The sequence below is a fragment of the Lipophrys pholis genome (genome assembly GCF_963383615.2).
Source record: "Lipophrys pholis genome assembly, chromosome: 7".
In the NCBI taxonomy this organism is placed as follows: Eukaryota; Metazoa; Chordata; class Actinopteri; order Blenniiformes; family Blenniidae; genus Lipophrys; species Lipophrys pholis.
In genome coordinates, this window is record NC_137638.1 from 25837009 (window position 1) to 25857952 (window position 20944).

General features: G+C 43.0%; 2 protein-coding genes across 2 annotated transcripts in view; one reads left to right on the forward strand and one right to left on the reverse strand.

The window, feature by feature from the left end:
- The window catches only part of cabin1 (calcineurin binding protein 1), a 38424-nt gene extending 26119 nt beyond the window's left edge, over positions 1-12305 (reverse strand). The window contains exons 1-27 of the mRNA XM_080466904.1: positions 12132-12305; positions 11680-11737; positions 11203-11295; positions 10975-11088; positions 10651-10785; positions 10345-10525; positions 10126-10255; positions 9261-9410; positions 8670-8989; positions 8403-8580; positions 8186-8316; positions 7887-8104; positions 6987-7059; positions 6576-6763; positions 6334-6471; positions 5937-6125; positions 5584-5826; positions 5307-5460; positions 5096-5211; positions 4821-4982; positions 4042-4248; positions 3717-3862; positions 3290-3551; positions 2880-3050; positions 2183-2272; positions 1131-1291; positions 829-1040 (exon numbers count right to left, since the gene is read on the reverse strand). Of these exons, the coding sequence (XP_080323030.1) occupies positions 829-1040; positions 1131-1291; positions 2183-2272; positions 2880-3050; positions 3290-3551; positions 3717-3862; positions 4042-4248; positions 4821-4982; positions 5096-5211; positions 5307-5460; positions 5584-5826; positions 5937-6125; positions 6334-6471; positions 6576-6763; positions 6987-7059; positions 7887-8104; positions 8186-8316; positions 8403-8580; positions 8670-8989; positions 9261-9410; positions 10126-10255; positions 10345-10525; positions 10651-10785; positions 10975-11088; positions 11203-11295; positions 11680-11682 (4165 nt within the window). The 5' untranslated portion in view covers positions 11683-11737; positions 12132-12305. The remainder of the gene's footprint in view (positions 1-828; positions 1041-1130; positions 1292-2182; positions 2273-2879; positions 3051-3289; positions 3552-3716; positions 3863-4041; positions 4249-4820; positions 4983-5095; positions 5212-5306; positions 5461-5583; positions 5827-5936; positions 6126-6333; positions 6472-6575; positions 6764-6986; positions 7060-7886; positions 8105-8185; positions 8317-8402; positions 8581-8669; positions 8990-9260; positions 9411-10125; positions 10256-10344; positions 10526-10650; positions 10786-10974; positions 11089-11202; positions 11296-11679; positions 11738-12131) is intronic.
- A 1851-nt stretch (positions 12306-14156) lies between these two features.
- Positions 14157-16881, forward strand: neflb (neurofilament light chain b; the record flags this gene model as incomplete). The annotated part of the gene is made up of 4 exons (XM_080466635.1): positions 14157-15293; positions 15494-15618; positions 15733-16169; positions 16265-16881. The coding sequence occupies 4 exons, from the start codon at positions 14157-14159 to the stop codon at positions 16477-16479; spliced, it is 1914 nt and encodes a 637-aa protein (XP_080322761.1). The 3' UTR covers positions 16480-16881.
- Between the last annotated feature and the right edge of the window lie 4063 nt (positions 16882-20944).

Consider the following 20944-nt stretch of genomic DNA (forward strand, 5'->3'; position numbering starts at 1 on the left):
TAAAGTGTTTGCAAACCGCTTCATATGATCTCTGGAGCTCATACGAAGTGAATCCCTGCAGTAAAATACTCAAGTTTCATCAGGCTACTTTATCTTAATATAATGTGTACGGAGTGAAATACAAGTGCTTAAAACATTTACTTTTCAAAAGATGACTTCTTGTTTGGTAATACAGGAAATTAAAACCATCAAATTACTCATTTACATGCCAGTTTTTGCATCGGAGAACTGCTAATCAGTGTAAATGATGCTTTTTTTGTGGCAAAGCATTTTTGATACAAATGGGGAATCAGTCAAAACGCACAACATTGTAAATTGTCAATTCATCAATTATTGACAATTCATAGCTTATCTTTTGGTGTTGTACCAATCAACCCCATGTCAGCAACAACATAAACATGCGCATGATAACGTTGAGAAAGTTACAACAAAAACAATTATAAAATGTCAAAATCAGCGAGATGACTGATAAGAGAAAAGACCAGCGGAGCAATGGCCACAAGATGGGTGTCATACACCAGCACACAGCCACATATGCAACACATATGCAAACAAGAAGGCCTTAATGCCCTCTGCAAAACTCGATTTTGGAAGCTATCGCCGTGCTGCTGCTCTGCCAAGCGGAGCGCGTTAGTCAAATAATCAGTAGCCATATTGCCCATTTCACCACATCCCAATCACCCAGTGCATGAGGATCATTGTAACTGAAACCAAAGCCATTAAGCATGGTGATTAGCAATCTGAGCACTCCCCAGTGGGCTTCCTGTCCCAGTGCAGAAAGGGCAAAGAGCCCAACCCCAGAGACAGTGTCTAGGACTGGGACTGTACCATCAGCCTGCTGCTCCTCATGCCGCTGCTGCTGCCACTGCTGCCTTCGGAGTGTTTTGCGTTTGGCGTAATCGTGGTCAAACGGCGTGGCCACGTAAGGAGGTGATGTCAGACCTGGGGTGGCAACTGACGGCAGGGAGGAGTTGAGGACATTCCTTCTGCAGACTGAGGAGCAATTAAAGTCTTCATCCATCATAGAGGGGGTTTTTTCCCTGGGAATAAAAAAGTCAAATAGGAGAATTAATGTTCTGCCATGGGTTTAATCGTTTCCCATAGTTATGGTTTAGATTTATATAGCTTACTTTTCATGTGTCCTTGGCATGCTTGGCATACTCTTTTCTTCCCCCCTTGCAAACGGCCCAGTAGCGGCTTCAACCAGCAAAGTAAACAAGAGCTCGTGCTCCAGGTTAGGCTCGTCAGCCTCGAGTAGTTTTAAGATGGTGGCACTCAAGCGGAAATGTAACTAGATAGACGGAAAAGTTGACAGGTTTGTGGACAACGTCTTGAATACCTTGAGACTATTACCTTAAATAATACCACACTGATGCCACACACACCCATTTGAACTACTAGCTATGGTGCGTTTCCACTATGTTCACGGCAGCCATGGCAGCCCCGTTTCAGGCCACCGTGGACAAAACGGGATGGACATGAGACAACGCAGGGGGACGGGTAGGGCAAACGTAAACAGGTCGTGATTGCCGTGCCAGACTTTGAAATTGTCCAAAAATTTGCCACGGCAGCCACGGTGCGGATGACAAACTTAGTAGCCCGTAGCAAAACGGGATGAATGTCATTGGCAGCACGTAACTGGCCGTAATAGAACTTGGAGGCGGTCCGTAGTGGGACGGGAGGCTTACAGGAAGTGATGTAGTGGGCGTTCCATAGCGGTTGTTTCATGGTTGCTTTGTGTTTTATCATGTCACGTCGCGCCGCGCCTTGTCACGGTTCTCACGGCACTGTTCCATCACGTTCTATTGTGGCTTGCCACGGCGCGCACTATCTGGGAGGAAGCCGACTCCGAGCCTGGAGGAGAGTTTTATTGGAGTCTGAGGAATCAACGACAGAACACCTTCTACAAGCTCCGCCATAGAAAAAGAAATCAAGAGGTATGTATGCACCCAGCAAAAGTCTCAGGATACAATGATTGCCTTCACTTTTGGTGGCCCTTTGAGGTATAAACGTGCTTTCAAAATGGTCCGGCGTGCACACTTCATCCGTAGAAAGCCTTGACAGAACGTGAAATACGTGCCACGCCTTCCTCAGAATTCCCCCAAATCCCACGGCACACTACGTTTTGGGCAAACGGGGCTGCCGTGGACATAGTGTAAATGTACCTTGACAGATCCCTTACCTCCAGGGCCTCCATGGCCAGGTCAGGAGGATTATGGTAATGGATTTTTCTTGGATACCTGGCAGCTTCCTCATGCAGAAAGTGTGCTGCCTATGAGCACAAAAGAGAAAGGTTAACGACACACAATGATGTGGCAAGAGACTTAAGCCATTAAAGCAAAAGAGTGCAGAAGGGGAAGTGGAACTATGTGTTCCAACATCAAGTCTCACTACATTCACACCGTCCTTCATGACACCACTGACCTCTGTTACTCTGGCTTTTATAGAGGTTCAACTACCTTAACAGATCTAATCAGAACCACCCAGCTATGACTAACGCTATACATTGTTCTAAGGAAAAGAAAAACATCTAACAGGAGAGAAAGGGCAGTGAACTTTATTCCTGTAGGTGGATTATGAAAGGATTCCAGCGAGAAAATGTATCTGGTGTCAACGAGTTTTTGCAGTTGCTTTCATACAGTATGGTTCATTATTTGTTATCAAATATATTGACCAGTTTAATATTTTCCATTCCTACTTTTCCCCCCCCTCATTTGTTCTCGTGGACATCTTAATCTAAAGAGTACAAAATGCAAAACGTGTATATATATGTCTAGAGCTTTCCAAACATATTGATTATTTAGAAAATCCTAGAAGGGCTTCAACCAAAACATTTTCTATGCTGATCCCAACGTCTTGTTCAATATTAGTGACTTTACCTTTTTGTAAAGTTGCAGATATTCCACTGGAGGTTGTTTACGTTTCTCAGCTATCTTCCCCAGCATGTAATGAATGAGCCACTCTTCTTCATCACTGTCACCCTCGCACCTGGAAGCTCCCTGGAAACACTGAAACGCCGTCTCCAACATGGAGTCTCTCCGCTCCTCCATCTGAAACACACACACACACAAATGATCACACACACGAGCACATTCAAAGGCACAATGAAGACTGCGTGAGGAAATTAGCTGCAGGTGACAAATCAATTAACTCTGCAAAGACTTCCAATGTGGAACAAGCGAAGATGACAGAATGTGACCCTGTAGTTAGCGCATCTGAAATGAAAGTGGACACGACGTGAATGTGACGAGGGATACAACTTGAAGGGCAACATTAACACGTGTCTCACCTGTTTAACCACCTCTGGGGGAAGCTCATTTCGCCACTGCTTGAGCTGCCGCGAAGCGAACGAATGCAGCGCGTACGATATGGTGCCATACTCAATCCACAGAGACAGGTTGGAGCTGTCTATCTCCAGGGCTCTCTTGAAGCAATTAAGCACAGCCTGGGAATGCTTCCATATGGGTACATCGCTTTTCAGCTCATTGGAGTTCAGCTTGTCCTGAATACGGCTGGCTCTCGCTAAAGCCATTCCAGCCCAAGAATCAAACCTGAGAAAAAGACGGTTTCTTTAACTGTGCAGCTAAAATGAAAATACCGGACTCTCTAAATGTGGCACTGATGAGAAACAAAATTTCCACAAAGCTAATATGCAAATACAGTAAGTTTATAATAAGAAAATATATATTTGAACACATGAAATCAAAATGATGTACCTGTCAGGACACACGCATATGTCGTGCATGTAGAACTTGATGGCTTTGGACTGCTCCTTGTTCTTAAAATGATAATCAGCCAGCAGGTAATACATCTCATTGATGATTGGAGGTGCAGGAGCACAGCCCACTGGAAGGCTCGGTGTCTTTAAAAAGAGTTAAAAATTATTCCTTTTATGTCAGAGGTTCTCAAGAAAAACTCTGCAAATTAATTAAAATGAGACTAGCAGAAAAATGTAGAGTCATCACTGTAAACATCAAGATAATATTCATGTACTATAACTTATTCATGTTCCCAACAGCCAGTGTGGCAGCACAGACTGACCTTTTCAGTCATGTCCTCAATGTAGGCTGCCACTTCATCCATTGTGAGGATGGGAGTGTCACTTGTGGGGGCGATGCCTGAAAACCTTCTCAGCAAATTGGCCAGTTCGGCAGACACCGTGCTCGTCTTATAGCTGTCAAATTCTGGAAGTGACTTTGGCTTGAAGTACTTGAACATGAACAGAGCGTCACTCCACAGAAGCTCAACCTGCAAATCACCAAATAATTCCACGAGAAACAATGGCATTAGTGTGTCACATGCAGAGCCACGGCAAATTAGCAGTATCAAGGTCTCAAGAGGACTCTTCTCCAGCACAGTGGTATTCCATAATTGTACCCTGAATCCCGCTCATCAAAATGAAATGGTAGGACTGAGAGCCACCTGGTGGCCGGACAGTGGCATTACAAAAACACAAGAGATCACGCTGCTATGAGTCACTCCAGTTCTTACAATTATGTAATTCTTTCAGATTTTTCAGTGTCAAATTTAGCTCAATCCGAGCTATTCACAAAGAGTCCTTTTTGGGGAAGTGGTCACTATTTTTACATGCATGATTAAGTTAACTTATTAATATGTTCTGGAGCTCAATATACAGTTAAGTTAAAGCAAGTGCACAAGGAAAAAAAGTCAGATTTTTAAACATGCATTCATGTATCATGAATCATATAATTCAGTTAAACTTCTGCACTTCTGAATAGCAAAGCCGCTTGTGAGTCATGCAACATTTGAACATTTTCGAAAACAAAAGGTGCATTTTGATAACCATGAGAATGAGTAACCTGTGGAGATGAGTGGTCCTCAAGGTACCGGGCTTTGCTCTTCTTACTGGGATAGGCGTACAGACAGAAAAAGCACTGCTCCAAGGCCATCTCCAGCTCTTCTTTGTAAGGATGGGATTCATTGTTGGTGGAAGCAGCAAACTCTTTTTCTAAAATGTGAACCTATGCTCAACAGACAGGATAATTAAAGAAATCAATAATCAAAGACATTTATTAAAGCGGCACACTGAAGGATTCCCTCAGGATCCATTTTTGTGATGCATTCATAAACTCACAAAGAACTTGAGGAGTGCACCATCGGAGTAGCAGCACAAAGAGCGGCGGCCAAGATACTCGTGTGCCGTGTTCAGGAGCATCAGGGAGGAGGGCAGCATGGGATTGTTTGAGTCATCTGATGATGAGACGGGGGTCACTCACTTTGCAACGACTGGTACGACATAAACACCACGGAAAACCTGAAGTCATCAAAACATCAAGTCAACAAACCTTCGTCGTCCCCTACAGACATGTGCTGCCGAAGCATGCAGTCAAAAGCAGTTTCCTCGTGTTTGATGATGCGATACAAAATTATCCAGGGCAGAACCGAGAAGAAGAAAGGCTCCTTGGGATCATCAGAAATGGCCATGCTCAGGTCAATGAGCTGAAAACACAACAACATGATCAAATATTCCATATTTTAGATTTTCTTGTTAAAAAAAAAAAGAAAAGAAAAAAAAAGTAAAAAAACATCAAAAATCAGCATTTTAGTGAAATTTGCTCTGACCTGAATTAAGTTGTTAGCCAGTCGAGCCATACTTGAGAGGTGGGGAACATTCTTTAGAAGCTCAGACTCTTTGGTGAAGCAGACTTCAATACCATCCAGCAACTTTCCAATGGTGCTGACCCACTCCTCCTTGCTGGGGGGAGAGTTGTCTGTAGCAGAGTTGAGCTGCTGCAGGGCTTCATTCAATGCCAGCTCGCTGCACTCCAAACACTGCTGGTAGTCCTGCAGCTTCAGCAGTGAATTCTTCAGCAGAGTTTAAAAAGAAACAACAACAAAAAAAAAGAAGAAGTGTCAAACATCACACATTTCAAGTGACCTAGATATTCGATTGACAATGGTGTGGCCTGTCGGACCTGCAGGAGCATCAGCTGTGCTGGGCGCTCCGGTGCCGAGCTCACAAACTCCAGGGGTTTGCTCCTGCTTCCATAATTAAGAGTGGGCTGCAGCAGGCGCACAACAGACTCAAAGTCTGCAGATTCAAAGAGACGCTGGATCTCCTCCAAAGACTGACAGCGCTCCAGGGACTTCAGCCTCTTGTCAATCTGTCCAAGGGAACAAAAGAAAACCCCCAAACGTCAAACACATATATATATATATATATATATATATATATATATATATACTTTTGGTAACATGGGCAGATTTTAATCAATACTTAACATTGCCCATAGAAATGTGTATGGCATGGTATACTTCAAACAGTGAGAAAAATAAAATAAAAATAGACTTGTAGTCGGTCACCACACTAACTTCTTCAACTGAGATCGCTGCATCCACGCGCAGGTTAGGCAAGTTTATTGTGTAATGTTTTCCGTCTTGGGTCTTTGGTTTACTCTGCAAAAGGCCTATACAGACATCGTAGCTCTCTAAGGCCAATTCCATGTCCCCCTGTCAAAAGACAACAAAATAATGATGAAGAGGTCAAACCTGGCTGAGGCGAGTCAAAGGGACAGATATCAAACGAAAAGAAAACAAAGAACTAGGGACTTTACCTGCAAAGCCAGGGATCGTGCCTTAAGCCAGTAGACACGCACCATGATGTCCAACCAGTCGTCCTCAAACAGGTCTCTTTGCGATGACCCCAAAGCTAACAGTAATAAATCACCCTGAAAGTGCTGCCCAGGGAATTCTGAGTCATTTTCATCACTGCTGGAACCCCCGCCGCCTCTTCGTGGAGTAACTACACAAAGTATGACAGGCCGTGACTTCAGAATATTCAACACGGCATGACGTTCAGCATTGACAATAACGGCAGTGACCTTCAGATCAAATTATCCTCAACACACGTTTACATTGGTCTACATTGCCTAAGAAGACAAAGTTACAGACTGAGGCTTTATTTCCTTAAAATATTTTGTACAGCATTCAAATGGGTTTGTCAAAAATCGTACGGTCAGACTCACCAGTCTTCCCTTTGCTGTGTAACCACTGCTCCAACTGCAACTCCATACACGCCAAGCTCATAGCCAACATTTCCTGTGGAAAACGGTTTCATCAAAGGTCTGTGCGAGTGTAAATGAGAAACCAATTTCAGACGAACTCTCCTCTGTCCTTCATTCTACTTAAAGAGAAAAGTAATGCATGAAGTTCTGCATGGATGTTGGAGTTTGGAAACAAAGAAATAATCTTAAATCCGGAACTCCAACTAAGATTTGACCCTTTGACACCAAATCTAAGTTAAGAGGTTGAAATGATGAGAGGAAAACCATCATTAGATCGTTTGGAAAACATGAAATATAACATTGCGAGTCATCTGATGCTATTTCAAGATTTAATTTGTCTTCTTTTTCTCAAACATTATAAACGCAGTAAAATTTTTACTATATTTAGTAATTTAGAAAAAGAACATTTAAAAGTGTAAAACTGAACTAACATAAAAAAAAAATTTCATTTATGACTTAAAATGTATTGATTTATGATTAATCTTTTCTGGATTTCTGTCAGAAGGTCTTACAATCTTCTCACAACATCCTATATAGACATGACTGGTAATGCCCCCCCCCAATATAAAGTGCTTCAATACAAAATCAGATTACCCTGTGTACATTTAAATATCAATATACTGTCACAAGCAGCAACTTTGTTAATGTTTATCTTAAACCATGGGCTGTGACTGTCACTTTTATTAACTTAACATGATTTGGTTTTGAAGAAACGTGCAAGATTCTAAATATAGTCTCCTGCTTGATAAACGTCTCTGGATGAGTGATTTCATCCATCTGTGCGGCTTAAGTTAGTATAAGTGCATCTAAAATCATGAAGAGCTTATCTAAGTTGAAGTAAAAACTATATTTGTCACTTGCTCGAATATGCTGGTTGCTGCAGTCCCGCAGAAGAGGGTTAGGAAGCCCGCTGCTATGCTTCCTCCAGGTCTGATGGACGTCCAGCACCACGGCGGTCAGCCCTCTGGGCCACTCCTCCTTGAACTTCTGACCCACCGCTTTCAGGTATGTCAACATTAAATCCAGTATGCCGCCATTGCTCATGTTATTGAGCAGGAAGTTGTGGATATCTTGTTGTTCTACCAAAGACAGCACCCATTTAGTTAATATGACATAAACAATAATTAAAAAAAAAAGAATATCTAGGATGAAATACATACCAGATTCCATGTATTCTACCGATTCAACAGGAATGCAGCTCCCGTGTAAAGGCTGTAAGGCCTCCTTTCCTTCGCACGGCGCCTCAAGGTTGCTCAAGCTCTCATCATCGTCAGGATCAAACTTTCTTAGCCTGAAGCAAAACAGAAACGGTTCATCGTAGCGTTATTGATTATTGACTGTGTGTTTATGCAACAAACAAAGTTTATAGCAAAGTACCTGGAGGGTAGGTATTTAAAAAGTAGTTCCTGAAAGTCAATCTTCTCTTCTTTCTTGCATTTTGTGTTTCGAACTCGTGCCGAGCGTCTTTTAGCCGTTTCCCCATTATCCTCAATCGGACGTTTCCTTTTTGGAGCTTTCTTTACTTTATCCGTCAGGGACACTTCCATTGCCGTGGCTGTAACAACAGTGCAAGACCAATGCTGACTCTACAGTGGGTAAAACGAGGCAAGAAAAGAGATATTTTTCTTGTTCTAAACAACTAACCAACAGCAGGGGGAGCCAGCGGCGCAGAAGTGGTGACCTCCACAGTGGCCGTGCTGGTGGTAATTTGAAGCTGAGCACCGGACTGAGGCAGCACCACCGTCTCAGTGAAGGTCACCGGTGGCAGAGAGGAACTGGGGCTGCTGCTCAGCACTGTGCTCTGGACCACGCCGACAGGACTGGTCGGCTGGGGGAGGTTCTGAAGGAAGTTCCGGTCTCTGTACTCCGACAAGTCGATTCTTCGGCCAAGACTCGGACGTGGCGGCTCACACGTGGTCTGATGTTTGTACATTGCAAGTAGGCTCTCGCCCACATGTTTCCATCTGAGATAAAACAGAGGAAACAGCTTTGGGTTACACAGAATTCTTTTTCTTGGAGGTACATGTTAACAAAAGGTTCAAATTACTTTTGGCTCGGATGGGCTTGAACAAAAATTTCAACTTTTTATGAATCGACATTGCTGCCTTTGCAATAAAGCTGAATGTGAGGACTATATGGAGAAATATTTTTTTTACTGAAGAAAAAAAAAAAAAAAAAAAGACTTTCATTTAAACCACTCAGACAGAAGGATCAAAACTGCAGTGCTAGACTCACGAGAGGCAGCGGATGGGCTGAATCAGGACAAGATCAGGTTGTGGTTCACACTTGGAAAGAGCCTGCCTGCGCCTTCGTATCTCCAGTGCCTCTTCGACAATCGATTTGCGCTCTTCATCCTCCACTTCCACATAGTGGATAGACATATCACTGAAAAACAACCACACCACCGAACGTTGCTTACGAGTGAAGTGAACGCACAAGGATGCAACAATAGCACAACCGCAACCAGGGGTGTCAGACATGTGGCCAAAGCCGGCTTCAGTTCAGCAATATGGGATGGCCTTGTGACTTGTGTAAAACTAAAGAAAACAGTCATTGTAATATTCATAACGAAAGTAGTAATAACAGACAACACTACAGTGGTATGTAGAGAAAGTAGCATTTGCATCAAAGCTGTACTATGAGGTTAAATTTCTGAAAACATAACATATGCCCTGAGAAGTGCCAGGCTTTTGTGACCCTTAGTCCAAAGAGCAACACAGTGGGAGACCCGTGTTTAGACATTTCATCAGACTTAAATAGACAAATAAAAGTTTTATTGGCCATTTTATTGAATTTTGTGCTGGAAGGCATCATTAGAAAAGACAGACTGTATAAGTTGCACTGTCATTTCCTTAAATTTGTAACTTGTTACTGTTTTGTATAGCAATAATAAACCAAACATACATTATTAAAATTGCATTTATACTACGTTACACTAAAACAAAAGTGAAATTTGCAGTTGTCCTTAGAGGTCATTATGATACCAATGCACTGTTGTGATACACTGGAAATCAAATTGGGCCATGTGTGTTCCCCACTATGACAACTCTGAACTAAACTCATAAAACAGTAAAAAAAAAAAAAAAGAAGTTATTTTTACCATTTCGTGAACATCTGCATGGTATCCCTCTTTAGACATGGCTGCTCCTCGAAGATTTTCTCCTTCAACACCAAGCCTTTAGTGTAACAATGATCCTTTTCCAAAGCTTTTGCAATGAAGTACAAACAACCTAAAAAAAACATATCGATGACAGTTACTTTTCTTTACCGTCTATATTAATATTGATGAGCACAAAGCTGATAATGATACGTCACATACAGGTGTAGTCGCTGAGCGTGTAGAGAATAGTGATGAGGTTGTCCAGACAGGGCCAGTGGTCCGAGTTACAGTGTAATCCCTCTTCAAATGCATGACGAGCTAAAGGAATACGAACCAGTCGCACAGCGACCAAACCGATTTTGTACCACATGTTCACATCAGTGGAGTCTAACATAACAGCCTAGAAAAAACAAACCAAAATAGAATATTCAGAACAAATACCACAAAGCATCTTTCATACACATTTGAAAGACATTTTGGTACAATTTTCTTTTAACAAGTAGTCTTTTTTTTTTTTTTTATTACCTCTAAATAAAACTCCATAGCAGTCTCCAGGTCATCTCGTGATGCAGACATACTCGCCAGGTTTTTAAAAGTTGAATATTTCAGCATCAGCCCAGGATGCTTGAGTCCCACTCTCTGATCATCCGAGGGCATGGCCTGAAATATTAACAGAACACATCCCAGTGCAGCGCCGTCTTAGACCCATCATTCAAATTATAATATGTACAGTCTGTCCGGAGACTAAATTTGGGCAAGCAGATGATTTTAGGTGTTTTATGCAACTATACTAAAAACTATTTTTAGGCAGCCCTCGCAGGACTTCAGTACATAATGTCTTATTTGTACCTCTTTGAGCAGTGGAGTTTTGAGAAGCTCATGATATGCCTTGGCAGATTCTTCAAACTTGTCATGTTTTTGCAGATCCAAAGCCTTGTGATATAAAGCAAATGCCTCAGCTTCCTGCAGAGAAAAGCAAAGGGGATGAAAAAAAATAAATCAGTTGCATTTTGATCCACAGAGGAAAATAGCTGCATTAATAGGCAGACTGATGATTCATCTGAATGTAGTCAGTACTTGAGCCTCTTTTGTCTGGCTCTTGTGGCTTCTCAAGGGGTCTTGAGATTCATCTGCAGCTGTAGAAGCAGCATTTAGTGCCGCAATGCGAATCTGTAGAGAAACAAGGATTTAAAAAAAGATGGCAGACAGAAACTACATAGCATGCAATGACACATTCAAAAATTAGGTTGTTTTTAAAAAGACAGTGAAGAATAGGATGTTTATCACTTAACAATAGAAGACAAAGTCATTAACAGGTGTAAAACTAAACAATCACTAAGGTAATATTTTGAAAAGACAATGTCAGAGATAGATTGAGACGTTTTAAAGTATCCACAGATGGTGTGACTCGTAGGACCTTTGGACTGATAATCCACCTTAAGATGTATACAAAGGCTTTACCATTCAGACCTGAAATTATTATCTCATTCAGCATTGGTTTTGACATAATCAAAACAAAAAGAGAATATTGGAGACACTCAATAAAAGGCTTACCATTATAATGGATGGACTGCAGAGTTTCTGCCTCACAGTTTACGGTCTTTCATCGGATCTGAGGACACATATTGAAGACTGCCTGTTATTCAATGTAGGAGCTGATGATGAGGTACGAGTTTCCTCTGGATAAACACGTCATTAAATGAACAGGATAACAAGACATGGCGCGGCGGCGAAAACCAGAACGCTCTCACTGGGTCCGAATCGCACTTTAAACTTAGCCTGGTCGGCTGCTGGGACGGAGTGTGCAACATCAGCAGAGGACGAAAGACACAAACACACGGGGGACACGACACACAGACATGTTTTCACCGAACGGGCCGGTGATTTCGATTAACACTTCATTGCCCCGGAGAAATGAAAATTAGCAAGTCATATTATTATGAGCTAACGCTACTAGCTCGCGGGACACCGGGGCGACCCGCCGCCTCTCAAAGTCAACGACTCACCGCTCATTCCCGCTCCAGTCGCTCCGGTTAGGGTCGAGACGCCCGAGCAGGAGCGCAAACTCCGAGGACACCGGGTCCACGAAGCACAAAGCAACTCACAAAGTTCGGGTATCCATCATCCTTTGTTGTTGTTGAACATGGACGAGTGTTTGCGTCACTGTTTCAGCGTTTGGTACCCGCCAAATAGTAAGTTCGTCGCTCATTGGTGGAGCCACCGTGGGTGTAGCCATGCAGCCAATCACAGGCGAGGATGTTGGATGGAGCCGCACACGTTTGACACGCTGATGCCTTTACGTGCATGAACGCTATTTCAAATATGTCGAGAAGAGATAATAAAATGTATTTGATTATTTTGTGTGTGTGTGTGTGTGTGTGTGTGTGTGTGTGTGTGTGTGTGTGTGTGTGTGTGTGTGTGTGTGTGTGTGTGTGTGTGTGTGTGTTGGTAATTCTGACAAGTTGTCAAAAACCACAATTTTACTCACAAAATAGGTCATGTTTAGACTCAACTTGCCCAACTGTGGGAGTAGAATTTTAAATAGTGAGGACTTAAAGTCAACCTGAATTAAAACATAGTGTAAACAGTCAGTTTGTATTATGCTGATATAGAATCAAAAAATATTGAACCTTATCAATCCTATTCAACGAGAACACTGTTATAAATCACATGTGCAGGGGATTTGAATGTAATAAAAAAAAGTTCAGGGTAATATCCATTCATGAAATCGGTGATAGAGAATTACACTCAGTCATAATTTCCTAATATAGCTTGAACTGCTCATACGCTATCATTTTTGAAGAATTGTCTATATATTAAAGTATGTAAGTGGTTAGCACTCTCGCCTCAGTGAATGAGAAGTCATGTGTTCAAATACTCCCTGGGCCTTTGTGTGTGAAGTTTGCATGTTCGCCCTGTGTGTATGGGATTCCTCCTGGGGTCCAAAAATGTATCTGTGAGGTCAATAGGTGACCCTAAATTGTCTGTAGGTGTGAATGTGCATGTATGTGGTTCTCTGTCGCTCTGTGTTTGTAGTGTGATGGACCGGCGACCTGTCCAGGTGTACCCTGCTTTCTAACCCTAAATTGGTAGAGAAGATGGATGGATGATTAAGCCTCTACAACTTCGGTGTGATATAGTCTTGGTTTGTAGTGTAATAATTTATAAACAATCTCACAAAGTTTTTTAGACCTTTATGTATCTTGTAATGTCAACTAGGGTGTCTTGATTAGTTTTTCTTGATAGCCGAAACATAATGGGCTCATTTTACCCTCCGGCTTTGCTCAGCCTTTTCCCCTCCAGATTCAACCATGAAACAATAAATTAAAGTTTTTCTGTCTTAGCTTTCAAGGTATTACGATTAAGTTGCAGAATGAAGTATGAGCAAACATGCTGGATTCAGTTTAGATCTTCATCTCTGATTAAAATCAGCACGTAATAATTTCTCTTCAGCATAATGGACAGACAGCCACTAGAGGGCAAACTTTTATCTATAATCGTGTCCAACATATTCTCAGAGATGGAGACCATTTTTTCTTATCACTTCAATTGTTTAATCTTCAGCCAATTTCCTGATTGTTTCATCTCCGGATAACCCTCTTGCTCTTCAGCGATGAATAATTGTGATGATTTGATCAGAGTTATACTTTTGTAGATGAAACTACGACAAATGTTAGTAAGTACTTAGCAGTGTAAATATTTTCTATAAATAGCTTGTTTTCTTTCTACACTCTTTGCAGTTTGTACAGGTTATTGGAAGGAATACTGGAGCAACTTATGCAGTTTTTAGGAGTAACAGGATACTGCTTTTGTCCTCAGTGACCCTGTGTGTTGCAGTCCCTTGTTGCTTCATCGTTGCTTATCCCCGCCTCCTCCACCCACCCATATCATCCTCACCCCACCCTTCCCCTGGCTGAGACTGGCTGGCTGGCACCATTATCAATTCTTTCTGTCAGCATCCCTGCAAAAAAAAAGAAAAAAAAAAAAAAGCTGACGTCACTGTCATTACTGGCTCTATAAAAGCCAGAGTAATGCAGATTCACTGTGCAGTGAACCCAGCAACATTTCCCGATATCGAGCACCCTGTCTCTCAAGCCATGACTTCCTCCGGCTTTGACACTTACTTTCCTTCTACTTACAAGAGGAGGGTGGTTGTGCGCAGCACAGGATATGGAGCAGGTGGAGGAATAGGATCGCGGTCCGCTTACTCCACCCAGTCTGCTCCATTAACTTCTTATGCATCATCACGCAGAAACTACCCAACCTACACCCGAGCTTCCTCCAGCTACTCCACCGTCTTCTCATCCCCAGTGTCTGCAGTGGCCACTGAGCTTCGCCTTGACCAAGCAGCTCAAGTGAGTTCTGAGTTTAAAGCAATCAGGACCCAGGAGAAGGCTGAGCTGCAGGACCTGAACGACCGCTTCGTGAACTTTATTGAGAGGGTCCATGAGCTGGAGCAGCAGAACAAGTTGCTGGAGACCGAACTCCTGCTCCTCAGACAGAGGCAGACGCAGCCGTCCAACCTCCGGGCCTTGTATGAGCATGAGATCCGCCAGCTCCAAGCTGCTGTCGACGAGGCCCGCCATGAAAAACAAGCAGCCCAGGACCACCACAATGAGATGGAAGATGTGCTGAAGAATCTGCAAAAGCGCTATGAAGATGAAATACTTGGCAGGGAGGAAGCAGAGGGCAGGCTCATGGATGCCAGAAAGGGAGCAGATGACGCTGCACTGGGGCAGGCTGAGCTTGAGAAGAGAGTCGGGACCCTGCTAGATGAGCTGGCCTTCCTGAAGCGCCTCTGCGAGAGTGAAATTGCTGAGCTTCAAGCCCAAATACAATACAGTACAGAGGTGTCAGTGGGAATGGAGGTCACCAAGCCGGACCTCTCCGCTGCCCTTCGTGACATCCGAGCTCAGTATGAGAAACTGGCACATCGCAATCTTCAGTCGGCTGAAGAATGGTTCTGCGACAAGATGAATGTGGTGACAGTGGCCAGCGCTCGCAACACTGAGAGCGCACGCAATGCCAAAGATGAAGCTGGAGAATATCGTCGGCTGCTCAAAGCTAGAACACTGGAGATTGATTCCTGCCGTGAGATGAACCAAGCTCTGGAAAACCAGCTGCAGGACGTGGAGGAGAAGCAGAGTGCAGAGATAAATGCACTACAGGTGAGAAACAGAACGATACAATTATTTATATGTCCTTTCAATGAAATAATGGTTTGAAGTGACTTTCTGCAATTGTTGGTGATTGAGAATTGTCTGGCAGAGAAGAGAATTTGTATTGCGCTTTTAATACAGAAACAATAGAAGTGAAATATTTTGTTTATCTCGTTCATAATGTATAACTAACATTGCTCTTCACACAGGATACGATAAACCAACTGGAGGATGAGTTGAGGGCGAACAAAAACGATATGGCCAGATACTTGAAAGACTATCAAGACCTCTTGAATGTGAAGATGGCTCTGGACATTGAAATTGCAGCATACAGGTAAAAAATAAATAAAAATGACTGTCTGGTCAGTGTTTTTCATACAAGCTTATCGGAGTTGTAAGTTTTAATTGGTTGCCCGTTCACCATGTTGTTTACTTCTTGTGGTTTTAGGAAGCTTCTTGAAGGAGAAGAGAATCGTTTGAGTGCTACAGGACCGGGCTCCGTCTCTGTGTTCTCCCAATCCATGTACGCTGCTCCATCGTACGGAAGAACTCAGGCGTCCACACAGTCTCTGCTGAGCTCTGCCGTTCCGTATCTGCTGAGCTCCCGTCTGTACACCTCATCGCTCTCCACAGAGGAGCCCATATCCGCAAGCCAAGCACAGCACGCAGAGGCCTGCCCTGAAGAGGAAGAGGAGGCAGAGGAGGAGGAAGAGGAAGAGAAGGCAGAAGAAGAGGAAGCAGAGGGAGATGGGAAGGAGGATGAGGAGGGAGAGGAAGAGCAGGGAGAAGATGGGGAGGAAGAGGGAGAGGGAGAGGGAGAGGGAGAGGGTGAGCTAGGAAAGGAGGAAGACAAAGAGGAAGAAGAAGAAGAAGCTGACGAAGAAGGTTGGTGCATTACGTTTGTATAACTATTGAGTGAAAATGTTGATCCACAACTAATTCTAACTTTTATCCCTCCTCCCATGATGTTGATGATGAAGAAGGTGAGGCACAAGATGGAGAAAAAGAAGATGAGGGGAAGGAAGGCGAGGAGAGCCAAACTCAAGATGAGGAAGATGCTGGGGAGCAGAAAGAGGAAGGAGAACATGATGATAATGATGATGAAGATGATGAGAAGAAGGAGGACGACACTGAGAAAGAGAAGGAGGTGCAACCCGAAGAGAAAAATGGGAAAACTACAGATAAAAAAGTGTAAAATGTCGACGTTTTGAAATATACCTGCGAGCCAAGATACTGTTGGAAACCCTCTGGTGCTCTAAGCTGAGACGTCTCATTCAAACCAAAGGGAGAATTGTTGAATTCCAAAGTGTTTTTGAACCTAGCCTCTGTATGATCACCTTGAGTGTCTCAAAGCATGAATACACACTGTAACAGCAAAGAAATCAAAATGTAAAGATGAAGACAGAACGTGTCAGGAGTAGAATTTCTGCTTCGTGAAGACTTCGTATTCCGGTGCTTTACTGTCACAAATATCTGCTTATACAACTATGTGTGCAACACCCAGATTGAAATGCCTTACTTCAAGATCTCACTGAGTGCTTTAAGTCCATGATGTGCTGCATAGAACTCCAATAAAGCCTTGAAGCCTTGTCAACCTAGAGCTCGCTCCAGGCTTTTCATTTCGTCTCATAAAAACAAGCAGCTGCAATGAAATGCCAAATAAAATATCATTCAGCACAAAGGGACACAGGGAAACAAAATCCTATTCAATGTCCAAGTGCTGTGACTCACTCTCACAAACAAGATAAGAGATTTTTTATACTTGCTAATTACCCGGGAGCTTCTTTTTAAATCAGGGGTTTAAAGGAGAATGCTAATTTCTGACTGGAATGTTAATGGAGGTTAATGGAAAGACTACATAAACAGGAGCCAAATGGCCCTCGGTCCATTCCACTCTGATAAATCAGTCCACATCAGACAGGGAGACGGGGCAGTCAAACAGCAGACTCAGCGATTCTCTGCTGTCTTGGGTCTTTTTCAGCAACCGAAACTACGTCAATTAAAAATAAGGAAAAACAACTCGTTACAAGACAAATCCCAGTTCTTCTGAGCTTCACAGACTTTACATATTCAACTGGACAAGACTTATAAGGCATCACCAGAATTTTACTGACTAGATAAAAACCAAAGTGTAGTGCATAAGTTGCTTCACAGTTGCGTTACTTTATTTCATTTTTTTTTAAAGTCAGCAGGTCACTTCTATCCTGATATGTCTTTGTGTGATCAGCGAGCTGACACCGGTGTTTTTCCTGCAGCCTCACCCTCATCCACATCACTGTCCATAAATCTGGGCAGACTGAAACCTTTATGACTCAGCTCCACTGCTGCACCAAAGAATCTGGCCAAGTGTCAACTACCGCAGAACAAGGGGGAGAAGAGATGAGAGCGCAATTTCATTATTTCATTAGGGGGAAGGAGAGAAAGGGAGAAGGAGAAAGAGAGAGAGAGAGAGAGAGAGAGAGAGAGATGGGGGTGGGACTGGAGGAATGGAGAAGAGATGAGAAGCGGAGAAATATCTCACCGCACTAAACCTTGACAGAGGACAGACTGTTTTTATCCAGCAAAGAGGTGGAGGAACCAGGGGCTTCCTTTAGGCATCTGCAGAGATGCAATTCCTATCACTTAAGTGCTCCTCAAACACAACACAACACACACACACACACACACACACACACCATTTCCCCTCTGATTTAAAAGCAGAGCGAGAGAGAAAGAAAGAGAGAGAGAGAGAGAGAGAGAGAGAGAGAGAGAGCGAGAGAGAAAGAAAGAGAGAGAGAGAGAGAAAGGGGAAAGCTTGTGTTTGATGCACCTGAAGAATGCTTTGAAATGCTGAATCATCTTATAATTTTAACATGAACACATAATTGTACTTTTACAGCACATGGCAAATCTTCTACTCAGTCTTGCATGTATAAAGGTAAGGCGATGCCCCAAACTCTATGCACTCTTCTTCTCCTCTGCTCCCTCTCCATCCTTTTTGTCCTCGGCTCACCCCACCCTGAGTGAGACCACATTATCTCCTCCTATTTCGCTCAGCTGCTACAGTAGACCCAGTCCAAAGGAGCACTCAATTTAATTGTCAGAAATTCTACTTTGCAAAGAAATTGGCTTTGCCGTACCCACACCTTTCAACATGCAAAGAGATAGCGACGCATTTAACATTCTCATTTTGGATAAAAAGAGCACTGCTGGCAGGATTTTTTAAACAGACCACATTCTGCAGACAGAGTGCTGAAGCTGTTATAAAGCACCTCACCAGACAGTAAAACCACCAGTGGGCCGTTCAGGTGCTTTCCCACTTGTCTGCTGCACAACGAGGGAGATCTGCATGGCCCTGCGTCTGAGTATTTGTGTATCTCAGAATCCCAGCAGCTTATCAAATATTGACTGTGCTATTTTATAGCATTTCATCTTCCAGATATTGAGTTCGAGGCCGTTTCACATTTCGGCTATGAACTGACCGGTATATAAATCTTATGACACCCTCTTTCTTCTGGGCATATATCAGAGCAGAGGGAGGTCCATCAATAGGACTTACTGAGAACTCCCAGACCTGAAATTCCTGCATGAAAAATAAAGGCGTGAATGTACAGTTATAGAAACACAGAAGACAACCGGTATTCTAAAATGATAAATGGTTTGGTGTTGTGAATCTACTGCTGAATAGACATTACAGAAATGTGTTTAACTTTTACATTTTTCATGATCATACCAAATTCAGTACTTTAAAACATACTGTGAGACGTTTGAGATTGTTTCCAAAAGCAATGAAACACTCTCTACAGTAAAAGAACATGAGCTCTCCATTACAACAAATGCATATTAAATTACAAGTAATACAGTAATCTGGACTGTTCTGTGCATGTCTATTAAACAAGACTGGTTTATTAGTGCAGCCTAAAGCACAGATGTTATAGTTAAAGTTTACTATTTTACCTTTTACCAGTAAAATGTGACACTTTAACGTTTCAAGCTTCAAACACATGCAAAAGGAAAATATGGTTCTTTTAAGAAATAGTCCACGAATGGGATCAAAAAGAAGTTTCTGCTTTTCATGTCTTTTGAAAGAATATTATTTCACCTTGAGTGGAGCACTTGTGAGTCTGATTATAGTTTTTAAATGGTGGGCGGGTGTATGCAGTCCTCCCGGGCTCACGGCCAGACAGTGGCTGTGGTCACACTGCAGTCCACCTTTTTGGAAGTCGCACAGCTACGCTTTGTCTCCCAAAAAGAAAAGGAGATCTTGATAAGAGCTGTAGCTCCCTCTGCTGATCCGAGCGAACTGCCTAATTAAAAGCCTCTGTCGAAAAAGCCTTCACACTGGTCTGGAAGGCACCAGACAGGGACTATTTCATTTTAAGAAGTTAGAGTCGTGTTCTTAAAATAGACACTCGCTTCTCCTGGAGTGCATACAGCCTGGGCTCAGTTTTTAGATGGCCTCGTGTACCCACTATGGTGATACAAAGGCTGCTTCACTGAGTCAGATGGAGACAAATGGGGGAGCCTCAAGGCACACAACCTGGAAATGAGATATTAGAAGTGTGGATAAAAATGTACTCAAGCCGGCTTTACCTGCAAACTCAGATTCTGCGATCACATCTATTAACACTATTCATTGATTTCAGTGACGTCTGTGTTTCTCTTGATTAGCCTGCAGTTAAGATCCTTCGATATTGTTCATAAGCCTGCTTATTAACAAAGTAATAGCACAATGCAGCAAAGGCAGGAAACAAAGAAGCTCATATGCTACAAAAGTGTAGAGGTTTGAACATGTCTTCCCACAACTGAAGTCAATGGCAAATCACCTCTGTTGCACGACGTGGAGACCTTGTGCACATACAGTGAGTTGACCTCCCCTGAAAGTGCTGCTGCTGATGCTGCAGCCAGGCAGCCAGGTGGCTGCTCAGGCCCAGTTCACCTCGAGCATGATGCAGTTCTGGCACCGGATCTATAAATCCATTAGGCCTTTGGCCTGCTCATGTCTCAGGCACGGAGACCCTCAATAGGAACTACACAAATATGTGTTTAGATCTCTGCAACGCCCGACAACTCAGAAGTCTCTCAAGCATTGTCATCCCTCATAGCGTCCTCACAGTTCACTGAGTTTCGTAATGCCAGCCGCTGAGTGGGAGTCAAGTCAGGTCAAGCTTTATTTATATGGTACAATTCATACATATGGATGCTCAATGTGCTTCATCTTTGTGCGTCCCATAATAATAAAACATGCGCGCAAACACACACACACACACACACACACACACACACACACACACACACACACACACACACACACACACACACACACACACACACACACACACACACACACACACACACACACACACACACACACACACACACACACACACACACACACACACACACACACACACACACACACTCAAGGGCATTCATTCAAGCATGTATGCCTACAAGAACTAATCAAATTCAGTCGAAGGTGGACAGCAGATAGGGAGCATATTTATGATTTTTTTCAACTGTCTGCCATTCTCGATGTTCATTCATCTGTTTGGCGACACACTGAGCAGGCCTGAGGCAAAGTAAACAGACAGTATATCCCTGTATTAGGAGGAAAACAGTACCTCCATGTCTGCTTTTTGAAAAGAGAAAAAAAAACAAAACACAGTAGCTGCAGCCCA